A 19,534-nucleotide genomic window follows, 5' to 3' on the forward strand; every position below is an offset into this window, starting at 1 on the left:
AGCTGGACAAGTTGCCATTACAGGAATACTCCCATTTAACTGTTCAACTACTTCCCAATAACTTTCTGAGTCTAGTCAGTTGTAGCTCATTTCCCCTGACTCATGAGTACAGAGTAAATCAAACCACAGTTAGACATCTTTCATGTCTGCAACAGTGGAAGGTCACTGAGCTCTAAATGCTTTTAATATGATCCCCCATAAGTACGGTAATGTCAACACCAAAGGATGAACGTAAAATTTGAATGCATAAAAGATTTCCAAGTCGGTCACTGTAAACTGAAAAGTGTTGTTTAATAAAAGTGAATCAGATTAAATGAAACCTATTAGATTACCCTTTTTAAAAAAAAAACAGACATAATGTGGAGACCTTCATCTAGTTGCTAGGAGACCACAAGCTCCCATTTGTTTGCCCCTATCTGCAAGAGTGAGAGAAAGATAAAAGCATAAAGAAAATGAGAAAAAGTATTTTGTTTATTTGTCCTGAGACATAACGGTAAAATGGCAAATAAGTCAACCGCTGATGATCGAGGGAATCAAATACCAGAGGGAGTAATTATTGAGCTTCAAACAAATGATGGAAATAAGATGTTGGTAATAATACCACGCCCCACAGGGACCCTAAGAGACACTATGTTTGTGACTCCTCAATAATGACGCTTTGCTATGTTTAGGAAAAAAAAATGGAGAAGTGAGCCAGTATCTGCTTGCCAAGCTTATTGCAAATCCACTCCTGGAACCGTGATTCACTGTGAATATTTTTGACCAAATTTACACAGTTCTCTACCAGCAAACCACATTGAAAGCGTGACAAAACTTAGAAACTTTTCCTTGGGATGGATGGCGGAGAAGCTATGCTGGACTATACGTGTTCCATAAACACATTGTTTAACCACATGTCATACTTTAAGCTACTGAGGTACACCACAGTCCGTGTGGAGATTTTTATTTGGAATAATTGTGGTGCAATGTCTAACTAAGATAGCCTTAAACTGTGCAGACAGAGTGAACAACGATGAACAATCTGAGAAAAACTAGCTCCGGTATAATTTGCAGTAGATCGGGCATGCTATTGTACATATATTATTTCCCAGTGGACATTTTGGTGGGAGTACAAATGCTGACACTAAAACATGACGTTCAACAGCTGATTCATGTAAGCAGCCCTTGCAAACAAACGCTACATTGGTGATAACGTTATGAAAACTGTCACTCCTCAAATGTTTCATCCCTGCATGGCTGCACAGTCTGGGATTTCTAGCTGCATTAAGCTGCCATGTGCCTCGTTAAATAGTATCAGTTTTAAAAAAAATGGAGCAAATTATAAATTACAGTTTCACTTTACCACTACACAAATTTTGTCCAGAGCTGTAAATTGTACCACAAGCTTAAAATAAAGATAACACAACTCAGGAAGTGTTATATACATGAAACTATGGTAAACAGACTGTACTTACAGTATATATTTCTATCTTATCAAGATGCTCAAAGCACTTTACACTACAATCTGTGCCCTCATTTACACATTCGTACAGCACCCTACTAGATCTATAGAAAGAATAATCAGTGCTTTATCACATTCATACACTGAAGGGACACACATCGGAGGCAATGAGGGGTTCAGTTTCTTGCCCAGGGACACTTTGGCATGTAACTGCTGGTGGAATCGAACCCCCAACTCTTGCATTGGAGGATGACTGCTATAACCACTCAGCTATTGCCGCCCATAAAACTATAAAAACAACTAAACTATGTAACATGATGTGTTTTTTTTCTTCTTTCAGCTACTCCTTTCTGCAGGGGTCGCCACAACGAACTAACTCGCGCGCAGACTTGGCAATTGTTTACGCCGGATGCCCTTCCTGACGCAACCACAGACTACCGAGCTACCGCAGTCCTCTGTGTGGAGCAGAGAGCTGCTATCTAGGGTGCCTGGGGGAGCAGATGGTGGGGGTTAAGGCTTAAGGGCCTTGCTCAAGGGCCCAGAGTGCAGCAAATGAGTGTGGAGGCAGGTGTGGGTGTTTCTGTTGCCAGTCCGGGGAATCAAACCTGCGACCTTCCAATCACCTTCTCTAATATCTTTGCCACCACTCCCCCATGTGACATTATATATTTGAAGAACTATAATAAACTGTTAACAGGTATTGATATATTTACATATTAGAACAAATCCAAACTTGTAACAATATACAAATAAAACACATTTTCTATGCAGGCCTGTATGAGCCATACTTGTAAATCTTGCAGTATATATCTATTGTTTTCCTGTCGTGGGTCTAAATTTAATCATTTGTTTTATGTTAATTTGGTGAAAGCTCCAGAGATGTGCTGCAGAGAGCCCACGGTGGTAGCCATCCTCAACAAACTGACCAAATCAAACCATCAGACTGGAACTGCAACAGGAAATGGTGGGGGTTACTTTGACTTGTATCTGCCTGGAAAACCAAATCAGGTCTTGGCTCCAGTTTATGTGCATGTCTCGAGAAAAATCCATGTTTGGAACCCTCTGATTTACTGACTTACATGGATGATACTTGTAATGGTTTAGGCAGCTTTGCATATTTGAACAAAGACCACAGACAGGCATGTTCAAACATGTCAGGGCTTTTGTTCCCTCCTGTTTTAGCCACTTTTTTTGTTGTTTAAATCTGAAGTACTTAGCTTTGAGGGTGCTGTTTTACACACTGTGCATGGCTGCATCAAAGTGACTACTGTCGAACAAAAATGTGAGTTTTTTAATGTCTTTTTACCCTGTAAGGCATAGTTCTATAAAAATACATATTTTAACATATGTCTGTTCACGTTATTTTTCTCAAATATGTCCTAATTTAATCATAGCTACTAAAACACAACCGTTTTTAATTTTCTCGTTTTTGTGCTTTCTCTTTGACTAGATTTACCCATTTAATTTTACAACTTTTTTCCAGTTAGAAAGCTCACCACCCATATAAATCGTCAATAATAAGCAAAATACCACGTTATCAGTGATTTTGTGCGACGTTAGTTGGGAAAAAATACCGCTACAAGCTAATGCTAGCGGTCTCAGCCCAGATGCTGTCTTTTTAAAAGTTGTGGGTGACAGTTAAGTTTTTCTTCGCACAAAATGATGGCGACTACTCCGGTGCTTCTTGTTACACAATGAATACAAAGGAGCACGTCGAACAAGTAACGTTATAAAGTCTTCTCACCTTATGCTGTAGTAACTCATGTTTATCCGCGGTTGCTAAGGGAAAACCTCTCCCGACGTCCTGCACTTACTTGTGGACGCGCTGTGAGAAAAGCTCTAGCGGTACAGTGCCCTTGGTTACCAAGCGCACCAACAACGAGGGTTGTGATTGGTCAGCCAAATTTTTTAGCTCGAATTTGATTGGAGGATATTCTGCATAGAGGCGGAGTCTGATAGTTGATTGATATTTGTATTATACTAATATATTTGTTCAATAACATTGAAAATATGCGTCACAATTATATAAAAATTAGTTTTATGTCACTATATTATATTTTTTCAATACAGAAGTTACAGTCAATCGATGAAACTATATTGCGCTGTTGTTCAGTTAAGAGATGTTTTGTCTACATTTGTCTTCTATTCATAGCCATAAGTTATAAAAATAAACTGAAAACATTTTGTCACTTGTGTATACGTATTTATTTTAGATCCAAACTGCTGCACTTTACTGACAAAATGTTCGTTACAAGGTCAAACTAATTCTTGAAAAAAATAATTCTTTGTTGTTATGACAATTACTAAATGCAGAATTTCTAACACCACAGTTCAATTTTACGTTATTCTTTTAAAGCATTGCACCCGTTAAAATGCAACTGTGTTTGTTTGGGTTTTGTTTATTGCAGTGATGAGCACGAGTAATGTCCATATTAAGTTAAAGAGAAATTTCATAAGACTATATTGACTTTGAATAGCAACAGCGCATCAATAAAAAACAAAGTAGCAATTGTTTTGATAGTTAAAAAAAAATGACTACATCAGCTTTGAATTAGTGCATCTGTCTCAGAAAGGTGTCCCCTCTCTTTTAACATCAGCATCAAATGATTTCTCCTCCTCCATGTCACCTTCACTCCATAATCCTTCTCCGGCGTGTCATCCACCAGAATATCAGGCCTGTTACATGGCGGTGTGCATGGCTGAGCAAGTAGAAAATGTACAGAGGGCAAGGAGGGAGAACTGCCCGCTCCCTGCATTATTTCTGGAGCGTCTACATCAGCTGGTGGGCTGACACTGCTGACCTCAGTGGTGGCAGGTGTTGAAGCTCCCTCTGCTGGAATTCTGCAACTGTTCCTAACTTCTGTTGATTGAAGTCCGGGTTGATCCGAACACTTGACAGAAGATGCAGCACACTCCAAAACTGCTTTGTCATCATCTTTGCAGACTTTTAACCACCGTCTCTTTTGTGCACCTGAGCAATGTCCATTTAAGATTGTTTTTTTGCTTTGGCATGATCCCAAACGTTGATTTCTAGCTTTAGGCGACACGGTGCACTCTTCACCTTTCTTTGTGCTTGTGCTCGTAGGCTTAGGAGATTTGTCTCTCGTCCCTGTTTGAAACTGAAGTGAGGGGAACTTGCCCACTCTGTTTTTTCTGGACAGCTGACTGAATCGGTCAAGGACGCTTGTGGCGGACTGACATTTTCTCCTCCCTCGTCTCACTGGAGACGCAGATGCAACCACACTGTCAAACTGTGGGTTTACCTGAAACATTGAAAACGCACAAAAAATTAAGCCCAACGATTATAATTAAATAATGTAGTTCGCTAATACAGGACTTGTTGGTGCAGCCTTTGATTTTATTCATTGTCACAACTGTCCAGACTTGAAAAATGTGTGATCAGTGCTCACCCCGCTGTCATGACTGCACATTGTCATGTCTAATGTCAGTATCCTCTTAATACCGTGGCAGACATGCCCCAACATTACATTAGTGCTGTGAAACTCACAGAAAGATCAAACAATGAACAACTTACCCAGGAATTAAGAGTTGAACTGTGCTGTATTTGTGTCTCAGTGAAAAACTCTTTGGGAGTGAGTGCAGCTCGTAATTCAGGTACATTTTGAAGTTTGGCTCCACGCACAGGCCGTTCCAGGAATAGCAGGGCAGGCTTCTCAGTCTTTGCGACTTTGCGTGGCATTAATTTAAGTAATCCATGAACATCTGGTGGGAAAACAAAATATATCAATTGACGTGTTTAAAAAAAATGAATAGCTAACTTTCTATCGGAGCCAAGCAGTATACATTTGAATCATTTATCTCCTAGCAATTAGCCCGGCATTACTTACGACGTTGTTATTCTTAGAGTAATACATTTCCATCATTCCACGCGGTTATCAAATGAAGACAAGTTGAGTTTTCCATTCACGCAGCATTTTGTTTGTTCCTGGTTTTCTTTTTCTTCTTCGTATTCTTCTTTCTTTGTTTTCATGCAGGCGCGCTACCGCCACCTAGAGGACCTACCCTCATCCGTTCTCGATCTCCTATTGGACCATTTTTTACCACGTGATCAAAGTGACAGGAAGCTGCGCCAACAGCGCCAAAATTCAAAAACGGTTTCTGTATTGATCAGACGACATGGCACGTCATATTTGACACAAAATAAAAGATTTTGTAGGCACCGCAGGCCTTTGATAAAACAAAAAAAAAAACATTTTAACATGGGTCCAGGGGTTCAACATCAAGTCGGAGTTCAGCCAAGCAGGACCGCCTGAAACATTACAAAATATGAAGGTCTGACTTCATTTGTTTGCTATTCGTTGTAGTAGCGCTAGCTAGCTAGTTGAGACAAGTAGCAGTCTTTTAGGTTTTAAAATGGGTATTCCAAGTCAAGCAATAAAGTACAATTTTCCAAGTTTAACAAGGTCAATTATCTGTTTCGTGTGTGCGTTGAAGCATTGCACTTAGCTTAGGCTCAAGCGACATTTATTATTTCAAAAGGCCCATTGTTTCAAGTGTTTTATCGCTGGAAGGTGTTATAAATAAAGCAGACTCCAAGTGCTGCAGCTCTTTATACAATAACTTCTGACAAACGTTACAAAACGTAACGTCGGGTATGAAACTGATTCATGTTCCAGAATTTGTAAATTGCCAGGAAACAAGACATGATCGGAAAATGAACTGAGCCGGAAACGCTTGGATTTTGTTTCTAAACTTCATTTAGAGAGTGTTATATGATATTTGATCTTATTAGTTTTATTCTGAGTGTGCCATAAATAGATCGCCAGGAAATCCAGCTTTGCTTTGCATTTATTTTCTTCTTTTTTTTAAGTTTACCGTCAGGAGCTAAACGTAAACTTACCGGTAACTATAGTTTGGACGGACTGCTGCTATGATACACTCATGGTAAAATTAGAAGTATAGTTTATTTTCTTTCTAATATGTTAGTCAAAACCTGTTCAGATTTAATTATTTGTCATTGTGTCTCGTTTGCACAGCAAATCAGGGAACCTCAATGGGCATATCACTGAACTGAACATGAGACGGAGTCCCAGGAGACCCCTGATCCTGAAAAGAAGAAAACTACCTTTTCAGCTAAATGAACCAGCATCAGCAGACGCACACGCTCAGCCCGCCGGCTCCAAAGAACCGCCAAAACCAGCTGCCAGTCAGTGCTTTCCTGATGGTGTCCGCATTATGGATCACCCTTCCATGTCTGGTACCCAGGTGGTTGTCATTCCCAAAACAGCAGATCTGCAAAGTGTAATTGGAGCCCTCACTGCTAAAGGTAAAGAGTGTGGTGTCCAGGGCCCAAACAAGTTCATTCTTCTGAGTCAGAGCCAGAACAATGGCTCTTTTTGTCACGCATCCGTGAAAGAAGAATCAGTTCCTCCGAGCAGTGCAGCTGGACAACCAGCAGAAAGCGTACTCGGCTCGCCTGATGCCAAACCCGTCTCTGGAATTAAATCTAGTATGGCATATTTATCTTTAATAATATCTGAAATTGTCTGTATTCGCTCTTTAGTTTGTTGATTAAGCAGTGGTGTTTTTCCATTTATTTTCCTGGTGAATAAAGAAGCGAATGGCAGGCCCTTAGATGACAGCCTTACCAACATCCAGTGGCTGGGCAGAATGAGCTCCTGTGCTTTAGAGCAGGAAGCTGTAAAGCAGGACCAGGAGAACCAGAGCTCAACAACCCAGGAGAACCAGAGCTCACCATCCCAGGATGTACAGGTGTGTCTTGCTTCATCTGTCCGATTTATATGTATGTATATATATGTTTTTATTTTTTAGAGATACTTGTGTGATAAGAATTTTGATCTTAAATATAACTTACAATATCAGGATTTGTATTCAGATAGCAACTGTTGTTAGGTTTGAAATCAGCTTATACATAGAGGGTTTATTATTTGGCTGGATGGTTTTATTTAAACTTTTTTTTACCACTGGAGAATTTTGTATTTAAAGCAGTTAATGTTTGTTAATAAATGCAGCGAAAATAATTCACACAAAAAATGTCCACAAAGAAAGAGTTTCTATTGCTTGCTGATAATAGGAAGGTAATAGAATATTTACAAATGTTGCTTGAGTAATCTTTCTATGAATAGCTGTCAAAACTCAAACATATTTTTGTCTCTTTTTTTTTTTTCTCTGTGTGTGTGTTTACAGGAATGTGCTGCAGACTGTGGCCAGCAGTCCATGGCAGAGAGGCCTCCATACTCCTACATGGCCATGATCCAGTTTGCCATCAACAGTAGTAACAGCAGGAAGATGACGCTGAAAGAAATTTACACTTGGATCGAGGACCATTTTCCTTATTATCGAGAGGTGGCCAAACCAGGGTGGAAGGTAATTCAGAACTGATGCAGAGTGATGGATTGTTAGCACATTATTGCAGCAAATGAAAGAATGAGTCTTCTTTTGGGTTTTCTGCAGAATTCCATACGCCACAACCTCTCTCTGCATGACATGTTCATTCGTGAGACGTCGCCTGATGGTAAAACGTCTTTCTGGACCATCCGGCCTGAGGTCAATCGATGCCTCACTTTTGATCAGGTGTACAAGGTGAGCATGTAAACACATGATACATATTTTTAATTGCTTTTTTTTGTCAATAAAGCTTTCTGTATAGTTCTGTTTTTAAACATATCAATAGTGGCTATCTTTCTGGACAGCATTTGCACCCTTACCTAGGCCTATCGCAATAAATCAATTAATCGTGCGATAAATGAAAATGATCAACCTCGTTTTCATTTATCAGCTTTATCGTTTCTTCGTGTCTCTCTCTTTCTACTGAAGACGCTGGGTGACAAAAAGCTCAACTCCGGTGCTCTTCGCTGACCCCTCCCTTTCTCTTTTTTTCTCTTTTCTTTAAAATCTGTTTTAACCGTCCAAAATCGCATTTTTGGATCTTAAAAAAAAAAAGATCAGCTGAGAAGCTAAATTAACAGGCTGACCTCAGGAAAAATCCTTCGTTTTGTCGAAGCTCCAAAAGTCACAGTTGAAACTTGTGCCTTTGTCTAAAAAGTTGTTTTTCTCTGCAAAAAGAAGCTGAGAACTTGTTTACTGATTTTTAAAAAAAATTTTATTAAAAGCTTTGTGTGAAAAATGCTATGCTAAAGAGTTCAAACCACATCGAGCGTCCGCCATTTTGAGGACCAAAGAGAGACAGCCCATGTCACGTCAAGGAGCCTCCCTCCCATTTTTCTTAAAAGAGACACGCTGCTCACTCCCTCACCATCCGTCCTTTGGTTCAAACAGTCTTATACTGCCATCCGGTGGTTGAAAAAATCTTTTCATTTTTTCTAAGATTTGACAATAATGACTAATTATCGTCAAATTTCAAACAATATTATCGTTTATCGCAATAATTTCTGAGACAATTAATCGCCCAGCAAAATTTATTACTGTGACAAGCCTACCCTTACCTTGAGCATAATTTGCTATTTAACTGCTATGATCAAACAGTTTTTTATCATTTCGGTCTCTACATCCCACTCTATAGCCTTTTTGTGATCCAGCAAGTGCTACTACTCCTGTACCAGTGCTTTCTTGTCCCCAACAAGCAAGACCAGTTGCCTTTTGTCTCGGTTTTTCAGTCAGAAAGCAGCAAAGGGAGAGCATGCCAGTTGTACACACTTGTTCAATAACCCTTGTTCTTTTGGAACCAAAGGATGTAGCTGCACCTGGAGATCTGAGAGCTTTTTGTTGCAGGAGGAGGTGATCTGTGGCTGAACTCACTCTGTTGTGCTTTAAGAGCTTGTATCTTTTGTCTAACAGTGGTTGTATCTGCCTGTTAAATCTATGTAACGTCCCTTCATTCATAGTAGGGACAGTCATAAGGGGTAAACAACACAAAAACAGTGTGCTAACTAAGTTTCCAGGATTGTGAGAAAAGTAAGGCTATATTCTAAAAAGTAATTTTTGATTTATTTTACATGAACAAAAGATGATGACTCCCACGATGAGAAAAACACCAACTTGCACTGGTGAGTTAGGACCTCAACTTGTAACCTAGTGCAGACTTGGGTCTGTTTCAAATGTTAAAAACCTAGTTTATGTGGCTGTTGGTCACAATCCTGTGTTAATGATTTTTTATTGTATCTTTGTGTGTGTCTGTTCAGAGAGAAAAATAAAACCTCTTCTCCCTCGAACCGAATCCTTCTTGGTTCCCATTCAGCTCCCTGTCGCCTCCTCTGTGTATCTGCCATCTTTTTCTACTTCCTTTGGCTCAGCTGGTACCAAGCGGAAACATAACTTTTCACGAACAGCTAAGAAAGTCCGCATAGCTCCAAAGGTAAAAACTTCATTTTGCTGTTGATGTTTTCTGTTTGAGAGGTGAACTATTGAATTGTTCCATTATTTCAGGTCAGAGTTGTCATATCTGGTATTACCGTAATTTCTGGACTAAAAGCCACTACTTTTTTCGCACATTTAGAACACCGCAGCATATACAATGCTGCGGCTAATTTATGGATATATTAGATTTTTTTATTTTTTTTTGACAGGCTAACAAGCTTCATGCCACAAAAACATTTAGCCTCGTCACACCCGGGCGCTCGCATAGCTGCCCAATACACGTCTCTCTTGGGGGGGGTTCTTGTGGCGCAGTGAGACTACTTGTATAAATAATGGTTAAAAACAAACAAAAAAAATCTGATCAATGAAATTACCGAACCGGTCATAGTGGGAAGGAGGGGAAACTTAATTCCCTCCCCATTGTGAAACGAAGTTTCCCCCTTCCCTGAGGGCACAACAAAGTATTTGCTGCCACTCGAATTAAGTGTGATTCGTGCATTAGTGCATAAGTGTTGTTAAAGTCTTTTCTTCAAGAGCTAAGTAGCGAAGCTACAAGCTAACTATGGCCGGCTTGCCGTAGTGTTGCCGTATTCAAACGCATGCGCAAAACGCTGTTCCGTCAAAAGGGTTTTTTTTGTTTTTGGTTTTTTTTTCCGGCGAAAGTTAAAGTAAGCAAAACCTGCTCTCTGATCTGTGAAAAGAACGCTGTGTTGTGTGATTTTACTGCGAGACCCTCTGGTAAAAGCCACAGATTCATTTTGTGTCAGCTCTCCATTAAAGTGGAAGGAGGCGCCAACTAGAGGGTTGGAGGGTGAAGTGTTTCTGTTGCTGTTCATTTCTTAAGTGAGACTGGAAACTGTTAAGAGTTAACAACATATTATTTTGTTTAAAACATATGGCTAAAACTACATTTGATATCTTTTGCACTACAAGAAAGAAGCCTAATGCTTGATTTGTTTATTATTTAAAAACTCTCTGGACCTAGTGGTGGAATTTACTTAATTCAAAATAAATGATGGCAAAAGGACACCCTATGCTTTTTTTAATTCCTATTGCAAGTTTTATACCAAAAACATATCGTGATATATATCGTTATCGCCACCCTTCACAATATATATTGTGATATGAATTTTATGCCATATCGCACATTCCTAGTATTTATATATACGTGGCAGAGACATGTCTGAGCTGCGCACTGTTTGTACCGACAGTTTTTCAGGCAAGCTGCGAGGGGCATACGGGAAGAAGCAGTTAACACGGTGCCTCCAGCTTTTTAGCTAGCGCATCTGTATTTCGCACCGCTAGCTTAACGCTACGTCTGTGCCGGGGTGGGGGTGTTGCAGTTCGGTTTGGTAGGCATGGCGCTTGGTTCTGTGGACAGGGTGGGGCACCCTGTTTGTATAATGGTTGGGGAAACGTTATGTACAAATTAATTTTATGTATTTATTTATTTAATTTAGTGGGCATCTTATATTCAGATGCGCTCAATAGTCCATAAATTACGGTAATTGCCAAACTTCTATAAAGTTTGATGAGTGCTAGCGAGTTTATCGAGGTAATGGTTGTCTGTCTGACAGGTGACACAAAGCGACTCCACAGCTGTGGTTCGATCTCCTCTGAGGAACAACAGCCTAAACGTGGAGATAAAGGAGGAACCTGTTGACGTTTCAGTAAAATGCGAGACTCCTAAAGCACCTCCAAAGGTACAAGCCAGCAGGTCTCGTCGCAAACAGCGCCTCAACTCTCTGCATGAGGAGCCCATTCTCCTCTGTCCTGATAATACCTTCTTTGACTCGGGCGTAGCCTTTGACGCTTCAACATTCCAGGATCAAGATGCTGAGTTTAATCAGCACCAAGGACAAGACAGCCCTGACCAGGAGTTCTCCTTTAAGACCCCTATAAAAAGTAGCAGACTCATGACCTTTTCCACCCCTAGCAAGTCTCCTCCGAATGTTGTGACTGAGCCATGGAAAGTGACTCCTGTTGGCAATCAAAGCCAAAGCGTTCTGGACTTCAGCCCCATTCGCACACCAGGCGGTCCTGCCGTCACCCCACAGAATGACTACACCACCTTCAGCTTCAGCAGCACCCCGTTTAAAGAGTTCTCCTTGTTCAGCTCACCCAGGGAGTTGCTCTCAACCGCTCCCGCCAGAGTCCCCCGACCGAAGGAGACGCCCGTCGAAATCATGCGGAGCAGCTGCTCCAGGGGGCTGCTGCAGACGGGAGCCGCCTCGCCACCTAACCGCTCGATCACGGAGGGCCTCGTCCTGGATACAATGAACGACAGCCTGAGCAAGATTCTGGTGGACATCAGCTTCACTGGACTGGACGGCGAGGACCTCGGCACAGCCAACCTCAGCTGGTCAGAGTTCATCGGGCACTTTTAGGATTTATGACGCTACCGGGCCTCTGATTTTTAGAAAGCACTACAACTAAGAAGCCACGTGCACTCTGATTCAGCAAAGCAGATGCTCTATTTATATACTGTTTTTAAAGATGTCTATACTGAAGGTAAGTGTCAGGGGCAGATAACTGCATTCATCATTAAACAAGGTGAACGTTTTTTTTTCATCCTTATATTTGAATGTAACAATCTGAAAGATACAAATCTAAATGCTTCGATTTTCTTTGGTTTCCAGCTGATTGTAATTTCCTCTTCAGTGGATAAATGCATATATCGAGTTGTTAAAAAAAAAGTCTAATTTGAGCCTTATTTTCAAGTCAAAACAGGAAAAATAGCCACTGCACAGCTTCTAAATTTGGTTTAAATGAGGAAAAACCTTCGTTTAGGTGCGGAGAGTTTCGACTCTTGGAATCCGTTTAGCATCTGCCTGTTAGCTCTTAACGGCTGCCACAGTTAAGCAAAATCCTTTTTCTGTCTAAAGGATCGCTTGTAATTTGATTATTTTTAGTGTTTTTACCCCTTTTTTGTGTCCATTTTAAGCGGAATAATTCTTTGCATGTAAATCTTTTCTTGTATGATTTAACCGGTCCGTCACTCAAAGGAACTGCGTGAGAAGAGGTATATTTAAATCTGTACATACGTTGATTTGCACACAATAATATATAATTTACAGTTTCCATGTGAGCGTGGAAAACTATTTTTGAATTATATAGCGAGAGTTGTTTGGTTCAGCTTTGTGAACCATGTAGACCAGCAATAGCAAAGTATTCCCAGTAAGCAATAGGACTGTGTGAGTTACTGGTAGAAGTGTCGCTCCTTTTTCTAAATGTTCACAGTACTTGTACTTTAGAGTGCCAGGGTCAACTTCAGGATACAGTTTCTATAAAGTGACTGTACATCTGCTGCACATTTAAAATCTTTAAGAAAATACACACGTTTGTATTTACTTAGTGTTTGCGTTGATTTTGGAAGGCAAACTAAACTATGTACAAATACCACGTAATAAATTGGTCTTTTTATGATCAGTGCTTATATGGCAGTACTTGAGTGAATGTTGAGGTTTTGAGATGTCTTAATGTAGCTTGTCTGTTTATTAGAATAGTTTTTTTTTCTTAAAACAACACAACTTTAAGTCCTTTCGTTGATGTAATGAGGTGTAATGTGTCTCAGTGTGAACGCGTATGTTTAAATAAAAACAGTCACTTATGGACGGTAATTTTCAGACTCTTTATTACGTTTTGAGCGTTTTAAAAATACAGTATATACCTGCATCTATAAAAAAAACTACAGCTCTGCACAGTATCTTCATTTCTGGTTTTAAAATACTTGTACAAACTGTACATGCAAAGTTGCATTTAAAGTTGCTGGGAATTTTCAGAATTGGAAACTCCATAGACCTAAAATTTAAAACAGTGAACAGTGCTCCTAGATTTTAAATGCATTTGGGTAAAATATACATGTTTTTTCTAAAACAACCATATTTCATGCAAGTATCTGAGTAAATTTATACCAGGGCTATCCAACAAAGCAGCTCAGGGGCCGGACATCCAGCGATTAAAATCATAAAGCAAAGTTTAAAATGATCTGCTACCTTTTAAATGTGTTTATTTTATTGCATTGAATCATAAACGCAATAAACAGAACCCTAAAAAATTATAAAGTGGGCCGCATTGAAGTCACCGCCACTTGAATAACCCTGATCTATACCATTCCTCAGTCACATGCACACAGCTGTACTGTCGTAATGCAGACGTATTTTAATTATATCTCAATAATTCTGTAGGTTTTCATATAAAATGTTAAACAATAAAACAAAAAAAACTGGCACTAAATTAGCGATGGTCTTTAGCTGCACAGATTGATTGGAGTGCATTGACTGAGAAAAGCTCTCCATTTTGGAATATTTGGAAAATTCTCTAATCTCCCCTGGTAAATTTGCAACCATTTTCAGTATTCTCACTATAAAAAAAAAATATAGTACATGTTTAGTATAAAAGAAATAATACTTCCAGGTGACTTATTTATCCATGAAGCCTGTCAGTGGAAAATGATTTCCAAGTCTTCAGTATGTCTGGACTTCCTGCTGAGCCACTTCTAGAAGGATCTGCATCTGCTTGCTACAGTAGTCTGGGGAGAAAATCAGAATGATTCGTAAATTAAGATGTTTTAATTGAACCCAATCAAACTCAACTTTAGAATCCAAGTTTATTAAAAAGATAGCTTAAATCTAATGTTGACTGTTAGTTCGAGCCCAGTTTCTGATTATTTGATTCTAATTCAAGTCTTCTACACAAACAGCAGATGTCACACTTCCCCCTATTTAGTGTTGAGCCAAAATGAACCGGTTTTGAAAGCCATTGTCTGTGGAGCCAGTTACCCCACCCACTGTAAATCTCTGACTTCTTTGCGCAACTTACTGAAAACGTGTCTCCACCTGCGAGGCAGCCGAAAGCGGTGGATGGTCACATAGTAAACCGGCAGCCCTGTCAGAGTGAGGGCACAGCTTCGTCCTGTGTTCCAGGGGTCCGAGTAAAGTGAGAGGCCCACAATGAAGAAGCAAACCACAGTGAAGGTGACTGGAATAGCCAGGGGCACCTTTTAGATGGGAAATTGGTGAGAAATCAGTTTAATCTGCAGAGGGAAATCTTTACAAGTCAAGAAAAACAAAAAAGAAGAGTGCTAACCTTGAAAGGCCTTGGGTGATGGGGGAACCGGAATCGATGGACGAGCATGCCCAGGGTTGCCAAGGCGATGAAGAACCAGCGAGAGAAGGAGGCAAAGTTGATGAGCTGGTAGATTTCACCAGTGATTAACATCAACACCACCAAGGGGTACTGGAAACGGACAATACGACCTCATTACTCTCCTTGGCTCTCAGACCAGTTTAAAGAAACAAATCTTGTGGGGCAGTGACTTCAGCTTATTTTTCTACGGTCTGGAGCTTTAAAAGAGTTAAGGGGGAGAAAAAAAACCAAGTTAAAAGTACATGGCGTCAACAGGAGAACAAAGGCGATTGTTCAAACCATGTATGCAACGATCAACGACGAAGAGATTGAAGGTTTGTGCAGAACCTCAGAGCTCAGTAATAAACTGTATCCAAGGCTTCTAGATGTGAGTGAGAGAGTGAATGGTTGTTTGTCTCTATGTGGTCCTGCGATGGACTTGAGACCTGTCTAGGGTGTCCCCTGCCTCTCGCACAGTGACTTCTGGAAATGAACACCAGTGACCCCCCACAACCCAAGAAGGAAACGTAGATAAAGATAATGGATGGATTTTTTTTCTTCCCCCAACAACGTTTTATATCAAATGCACATTGATTTCAGAATATGTTACCATTTAACTGGGTAGATGACTGGTTTAAAATCTGAAAAAAGTGAAGAAACGTTTCGTCCCCCATCCAGAGGACTTCGTCAGCCTGCCAACCAGATCTGTCCCATAGGTAGCCTTCATTGCTGTGTTTCAAGCCAACCTCCTGTTGGAATCTCAGAAGCAGATTGTAACACGTGCAAACAGAGCACACCCATCCGAAACCTTCAATCATCATGAACAGCAATTCCCTCTTTATAAGCATGGTGAAAAATGTGTGTTCACTAATTACAGACCAATATTGTTGTTGCCACAATTTTCAAAAATATTAGCGAAATTATTTGTAACCAGATTAGATCGATTCATAGATAAACAGAATATTTTAAGTAATAGTCAGTATGGGTTTAGAGCAAATAATTCAACATCAACGACTCTCATGGAACTAATAGAAGAGAGAACTGATGTTGATCAAAAACAGTATTGTGTTAGTGTTTTGTTGATTTAAAAAAAAAGGCCTTCGACACTATTGATCACACCATTCTCCTTGAAAAACTGAATAAATATGGCATTAAAGGATTAGCACTACAGCGGGTAGTTATTTCAATAATAGGAGACAGTTTGTGCAGGTAAACGATGTAAGATCTGAATTTTGTGTTAATGCATGTGGAGTTCCTCAGGGCTCCGTGTTGGGACCAAAGTTGTTTATTTTATATGTGAATGATCTGGTTGATGTGTCAGGGCTTTTGAAGTGCGTTTTATTTGCAGATGATACCACATTTTTTTGTTCGGGTGAAGATATTGAACGGATGTTAGAGATGATACAGGCAGAATTTGTAAAAGTGGCCTCTCCACTGGTTGGTTCCAACTTAAGAAGTTATCATTAAATTTGAAAAAAACAAACTACATGATATTTAGTAATATAAATAAAATTATCGAAGTCCCATTTAAAATTGACAGTATTGAATTGCATAGAGTTCATGAAATAAAATATTTGGGTGTTGTTACTGATGAGAAGCTGACATGGAAATCTCATGTGAATTACTTAAGAATAAAATCAATTGCATTACTGTATAAAGTAAAAAAGTTTTTGAATGACAAAGCTTTGTATATATTGTATAATGTAATGACTGTTCCATATTTAATCTATTGTACTGAAGTTTGGGGAAAAGCATGCAAAACAATTAAATCCTATTTTTATTTTACAAAAAAGAACTATAAGAATTATTAGTAGTCAGTGCTTTGGTCACCCAACAAATATATTATTTCATCAGTTGAAATTATTAAAATTTTATGATTTGGTTGAATATAGTACTTTACAAGTCATGTATAAAGCTCATAAAAAATATTACCCCCAAATATTCAATTAAAATGTGTTTAAAAAGAAAGTCATTATAACCTTAAGGGAATGGAAATGTTTGTAAAACCTCCATTTAGAACTAGTCTGAAGGAGCTGCGTTGTAATTCAGGGAATATGATTGTGGACTTGCCTCGATATGACCATAAAAATGTCTAAAACAATTTATATTTTAAAAAGATGATTAAGGTAAAGTTGTTGGGAAGGTATGGTGTCAGGCGAAGGATGCCTGATATTTTTAGTTTTTGTTTAGTTATTATTATTTTATTTTTTTTAAATAAGGAGCAGATATAAAGAATTTTCTTCTTTCTGCACCCTTTTCGTTCAATGTTAATTTTTATTTTTGATGAATTTGTTTTGTTTCTTTTAAACGAATGAATAAATGTAAAAAAAAAAAAAAGCAATCAAGAGAAAGAAACTGGTCCAGATGACACGATTTAACCATATTTGTTGTTATCTACCCGAATGCCTGAGCTTACAAAACTTGTTTCATTGCTACCAAACTTACCAGGAAAAGCACAGCAGGTAAAGGTGTCTGCCTTCGGATGTGAATCATAGAAAATATTTGCGGCCAGTGGCCCTCCCTGGCACCTACAAAAAGCATTCTAACAGTGAAAAAAAGACAGGTCAACCATGCCCGAGAAGAATGACAACGATAACCTTTCTCCTCACAGATTACCTAGGTGACCCAAAGAAGCCACCGTTAAGTGCTCCAAGGCAAGATAAGGCGACAAGTATAGGGATCACAGAGGCCAGACCACGAAGAGCTCTGTCAGCAAACGTCTGCAGACATACAAACAGATCAATGTCAACCCGCGCTGACATATTCCCTCCTCTTTTCCTTCTTTGTGGACAGTAATGTTCTGAAGAACTGACCACAGCCACTGCATCAGACAGCAACAGCTCAGCCGGTGTCATCATGGTGTAGTAGGCCACATTAACAAGCACGTAGAAGATGGTCACCGTCACCATGGAGCAGACTATTGCCAGCGGGATGGTTCTGTTAAGAAATCATGCACACATAAAGCAACCTCTTGGAGGCATTTTTGTGAATACAACTTTTAAAATGGGGCAAATACATGAAAAATACCTGTTTGGGTTTATGACTTCCTCTGTGACAAAGTTCAGATAAAACCTAAAGGAAAGAAAAACCAAAGTAAAATTTACAGTAAAATCTTGTGTATATTATGTGTTTGCTTACCATCCACCATATGCATAAAGGCCGTTATAGAAGGCCAGCGGCAGCCTGTCCAGTGTTATTGAGTCCATCTCAAAACCGTTCTGGAAGTTTTCTGTTTTTCCTGCAAAGAGGACAGCACAATGCAGAAATATGGCTAAGACGCTCGTTAGGTAGCAGTTTGTTTTACCATATCAGCGCATCACAAGTGAATGTCTCTACCTTTGGCTAGTGCGATGACACCTGGAATGATTATAAGGACCAGCGCAAACATCTTAATGAAGGTTAAGGTGACTTGGGTGCGAGAGGCCACTTTTACGCTCCAGCAGTTCACCGCAACAACAAACGCTACAAAGACAACACAATTACTGTTTTGATGGGGGGGTAAGTTTACAACGTACTACCAGTGGTGGAGAAAGTACTCAAACACCGTACTTAAGTAAAAGTACAAATAAACAGACAAAAATGTACTCTAGTAAAAGTAGAAGTGCCACATTAACATTTTACTTAAGTTAAAGTAAACAAGTATACTTACTTTTAAAAATACTTGAAGTATTAAAAGTAAAAGTACTTGCTGATTGTATTACCTAACGCAATGGTCTATATCATAAGTGTGCCTACTGTATGTATATTTCCTGTAATATATTAATAGTGTTGTGTCATTTTAATGAACAATGCTGCAGATAATACATGTTTTTATTGTGTTTACTCTGTGACACAGTTCACACTTGGACTTGTGATTCTGTGCGTCAGAATTTTAGGGATGACACGCAAAGTTGAATGCTATTAAGCAAAATAAGAAAGAGGAATGATTACACCTTTGAAAGTTTTTATTTAACACAAAGGAAAACCAATGTGTCATTTTAACTGCAGTAAACACATTTAAGTAAAAGTTGTCTGACAGAAAAAAGGAGCATTAGACACAACTAACAAAGAAATAGACTCTGATCATTTCAACTACAGTTTGTCATCAACTCTAGTTAAAATACTGTCTAGTCGACCTTGTAATAGTTCAATAGTGAACTATACCAATATATACATATATATATATATATACTTTTGTAATCAAATATGTGGGGAGTGGTGGCGCAGAGGTTAGAGAAAGTGGGCCTGTAATCGGAAGATCGCCGGTTCAAGCTCCGGTACCGACAACAACAAAAATGTGGGTGGGGTAAGTGAAGCACCCACACCTGCCCCCACCCTCATTCATCCCACTCTGGGCCCTTGAGCAAGGCCCTTAACCCCCACCATCTGCTCCTCTGGGTGTCCTAAATAGCAGCTCTCTGCTCCACACAGAGGGCTGTGGTAGCTCGGTGGTCTGTGGTTGCGTCAGGACGGGCATCTGGCGTAAAAATAACTGCCAAGTCTTTGTGCGATTTAGTTCGCTGTGGCGACCCCTAACGTAGGGAGCAGCCGAAGGAAGAAGAAAAATATATATATATATTTATACAATAACTATATATTATACTGTATATATAGATATATGTATATATATGTATTTAACTATATATATGTATATATACAGTACATGTATGTATATATATATATATATAT

At 39.3% G+C, this 19,534-nt stretch overlaps 3 protein-coding genes across 3 annotated transcripts in view; 1 reads left to right on the forward strand and 2 right to left on the reverse strand.

Moving 5' to 3' along the window:
- Positions 1-3,622: 3,622 nt before the first annotated feature.
- Positions 3,623-5,422, reverse strand: rhno1 (RAD9-HUS1-RAD1 interacting nuclear orphan 1). The gene is made up of 3 exons (XM_037695707.1): positions 5,290-5,422; positions 4,977-5,164; positions 3,623-4,704 (listed from the first exon to the last, which is right to left on the reverse strand). Exons 2-3 carry the CDS (start codon positions 5,139-5,141, stop codon positions 3,982-3,984), a joined length of 888 nt encoding a protein of 295 aa, XP_037551635.1. The 5' UTR covers positions 5,142-5,164; positions 5,290-5,422; the 3' UTR covers positions 3,623-3,981.
- Positions 5,423-6,478: 1,056 nt separating this feature from the next.
- Positions 6,479-12,126, forward strand: foxm1 (forkhead box M1). The gene is made up of 7 exons (XM_037695729.1): positions 6,479-6,911; positions 7,008-7,168; positions 7,610-7,789; positions 7,877-8,005; positions 9,390-9,429; positions 9,565-9,737; positions 11,317-12,126. The coding sequence occupies exons 1-7, from the start codon at positions 6,479-6,481 to the stop codon at positions 12,124-12,126; spliced, it is 1,926 nt and encodes a 641-aa protein (XP_037551657.1).
- Positions 12,127-14,071: 1,945 nt separating this feature from the next.
- Positions 14,072-19,534, reverse strand: part of si:ch73-352p4.8 (cystine/glutamate transporter) — a 7,260-nt gene continuing 1,797 nt past the window's right edge. Inside the window, exons 4-12 of the mRNA XM_037695982.1 lie at positions 18,203-18,328; positions 18,005-18,104; positions 17,894-17,938; positions 17,680-17,803; positions 17,483-17,586; positions 17,312-17,408; positions 14,828-14,977; positions 14,561-14,738; positions 14,072-14,270 (exon numbers count right to left, since the gene is read on the reverse strand). Coding sequence (XP_037551910.1) covers positions 14,206-14,270; positions 14,561-14,738; positions 14,828-14,977; positions 17,312-17,408; positions 17,483-17,586; positions 17,680-17,803; positions 17,894-17,938; positions 18,005-18,104; positions 18,203-18,328 — 989 coding nt within the window. The 3' untranslated portion in view covers positions 14,072-14,205. The remainder of the gene's footprint in view (positions 14,271-14,560; positions 14,739-14,827; positions 14,978-17,311; positions 17,409-17,482; positions 17,587-17,679; positions 17,804-17,893; positions 17,939-18,004; positions 18,105-18,202; positions 18,329-19,534) is intronic.

Source organism: Nematolebias whitei, chromosome 22, assembly GCF_014905685.2.
Source record: "Nematolebias whitei isolate Nwh7 chromosome 22, NemWhi1, whole genome shotgun sequence".
Taxonomy (NCBI): Eukaryota; Metazoa; Chordata; class Actinopteri; order Cyprinodontiformes; family Rivulidae; genus Nematolebias; species Nematolebias whitei.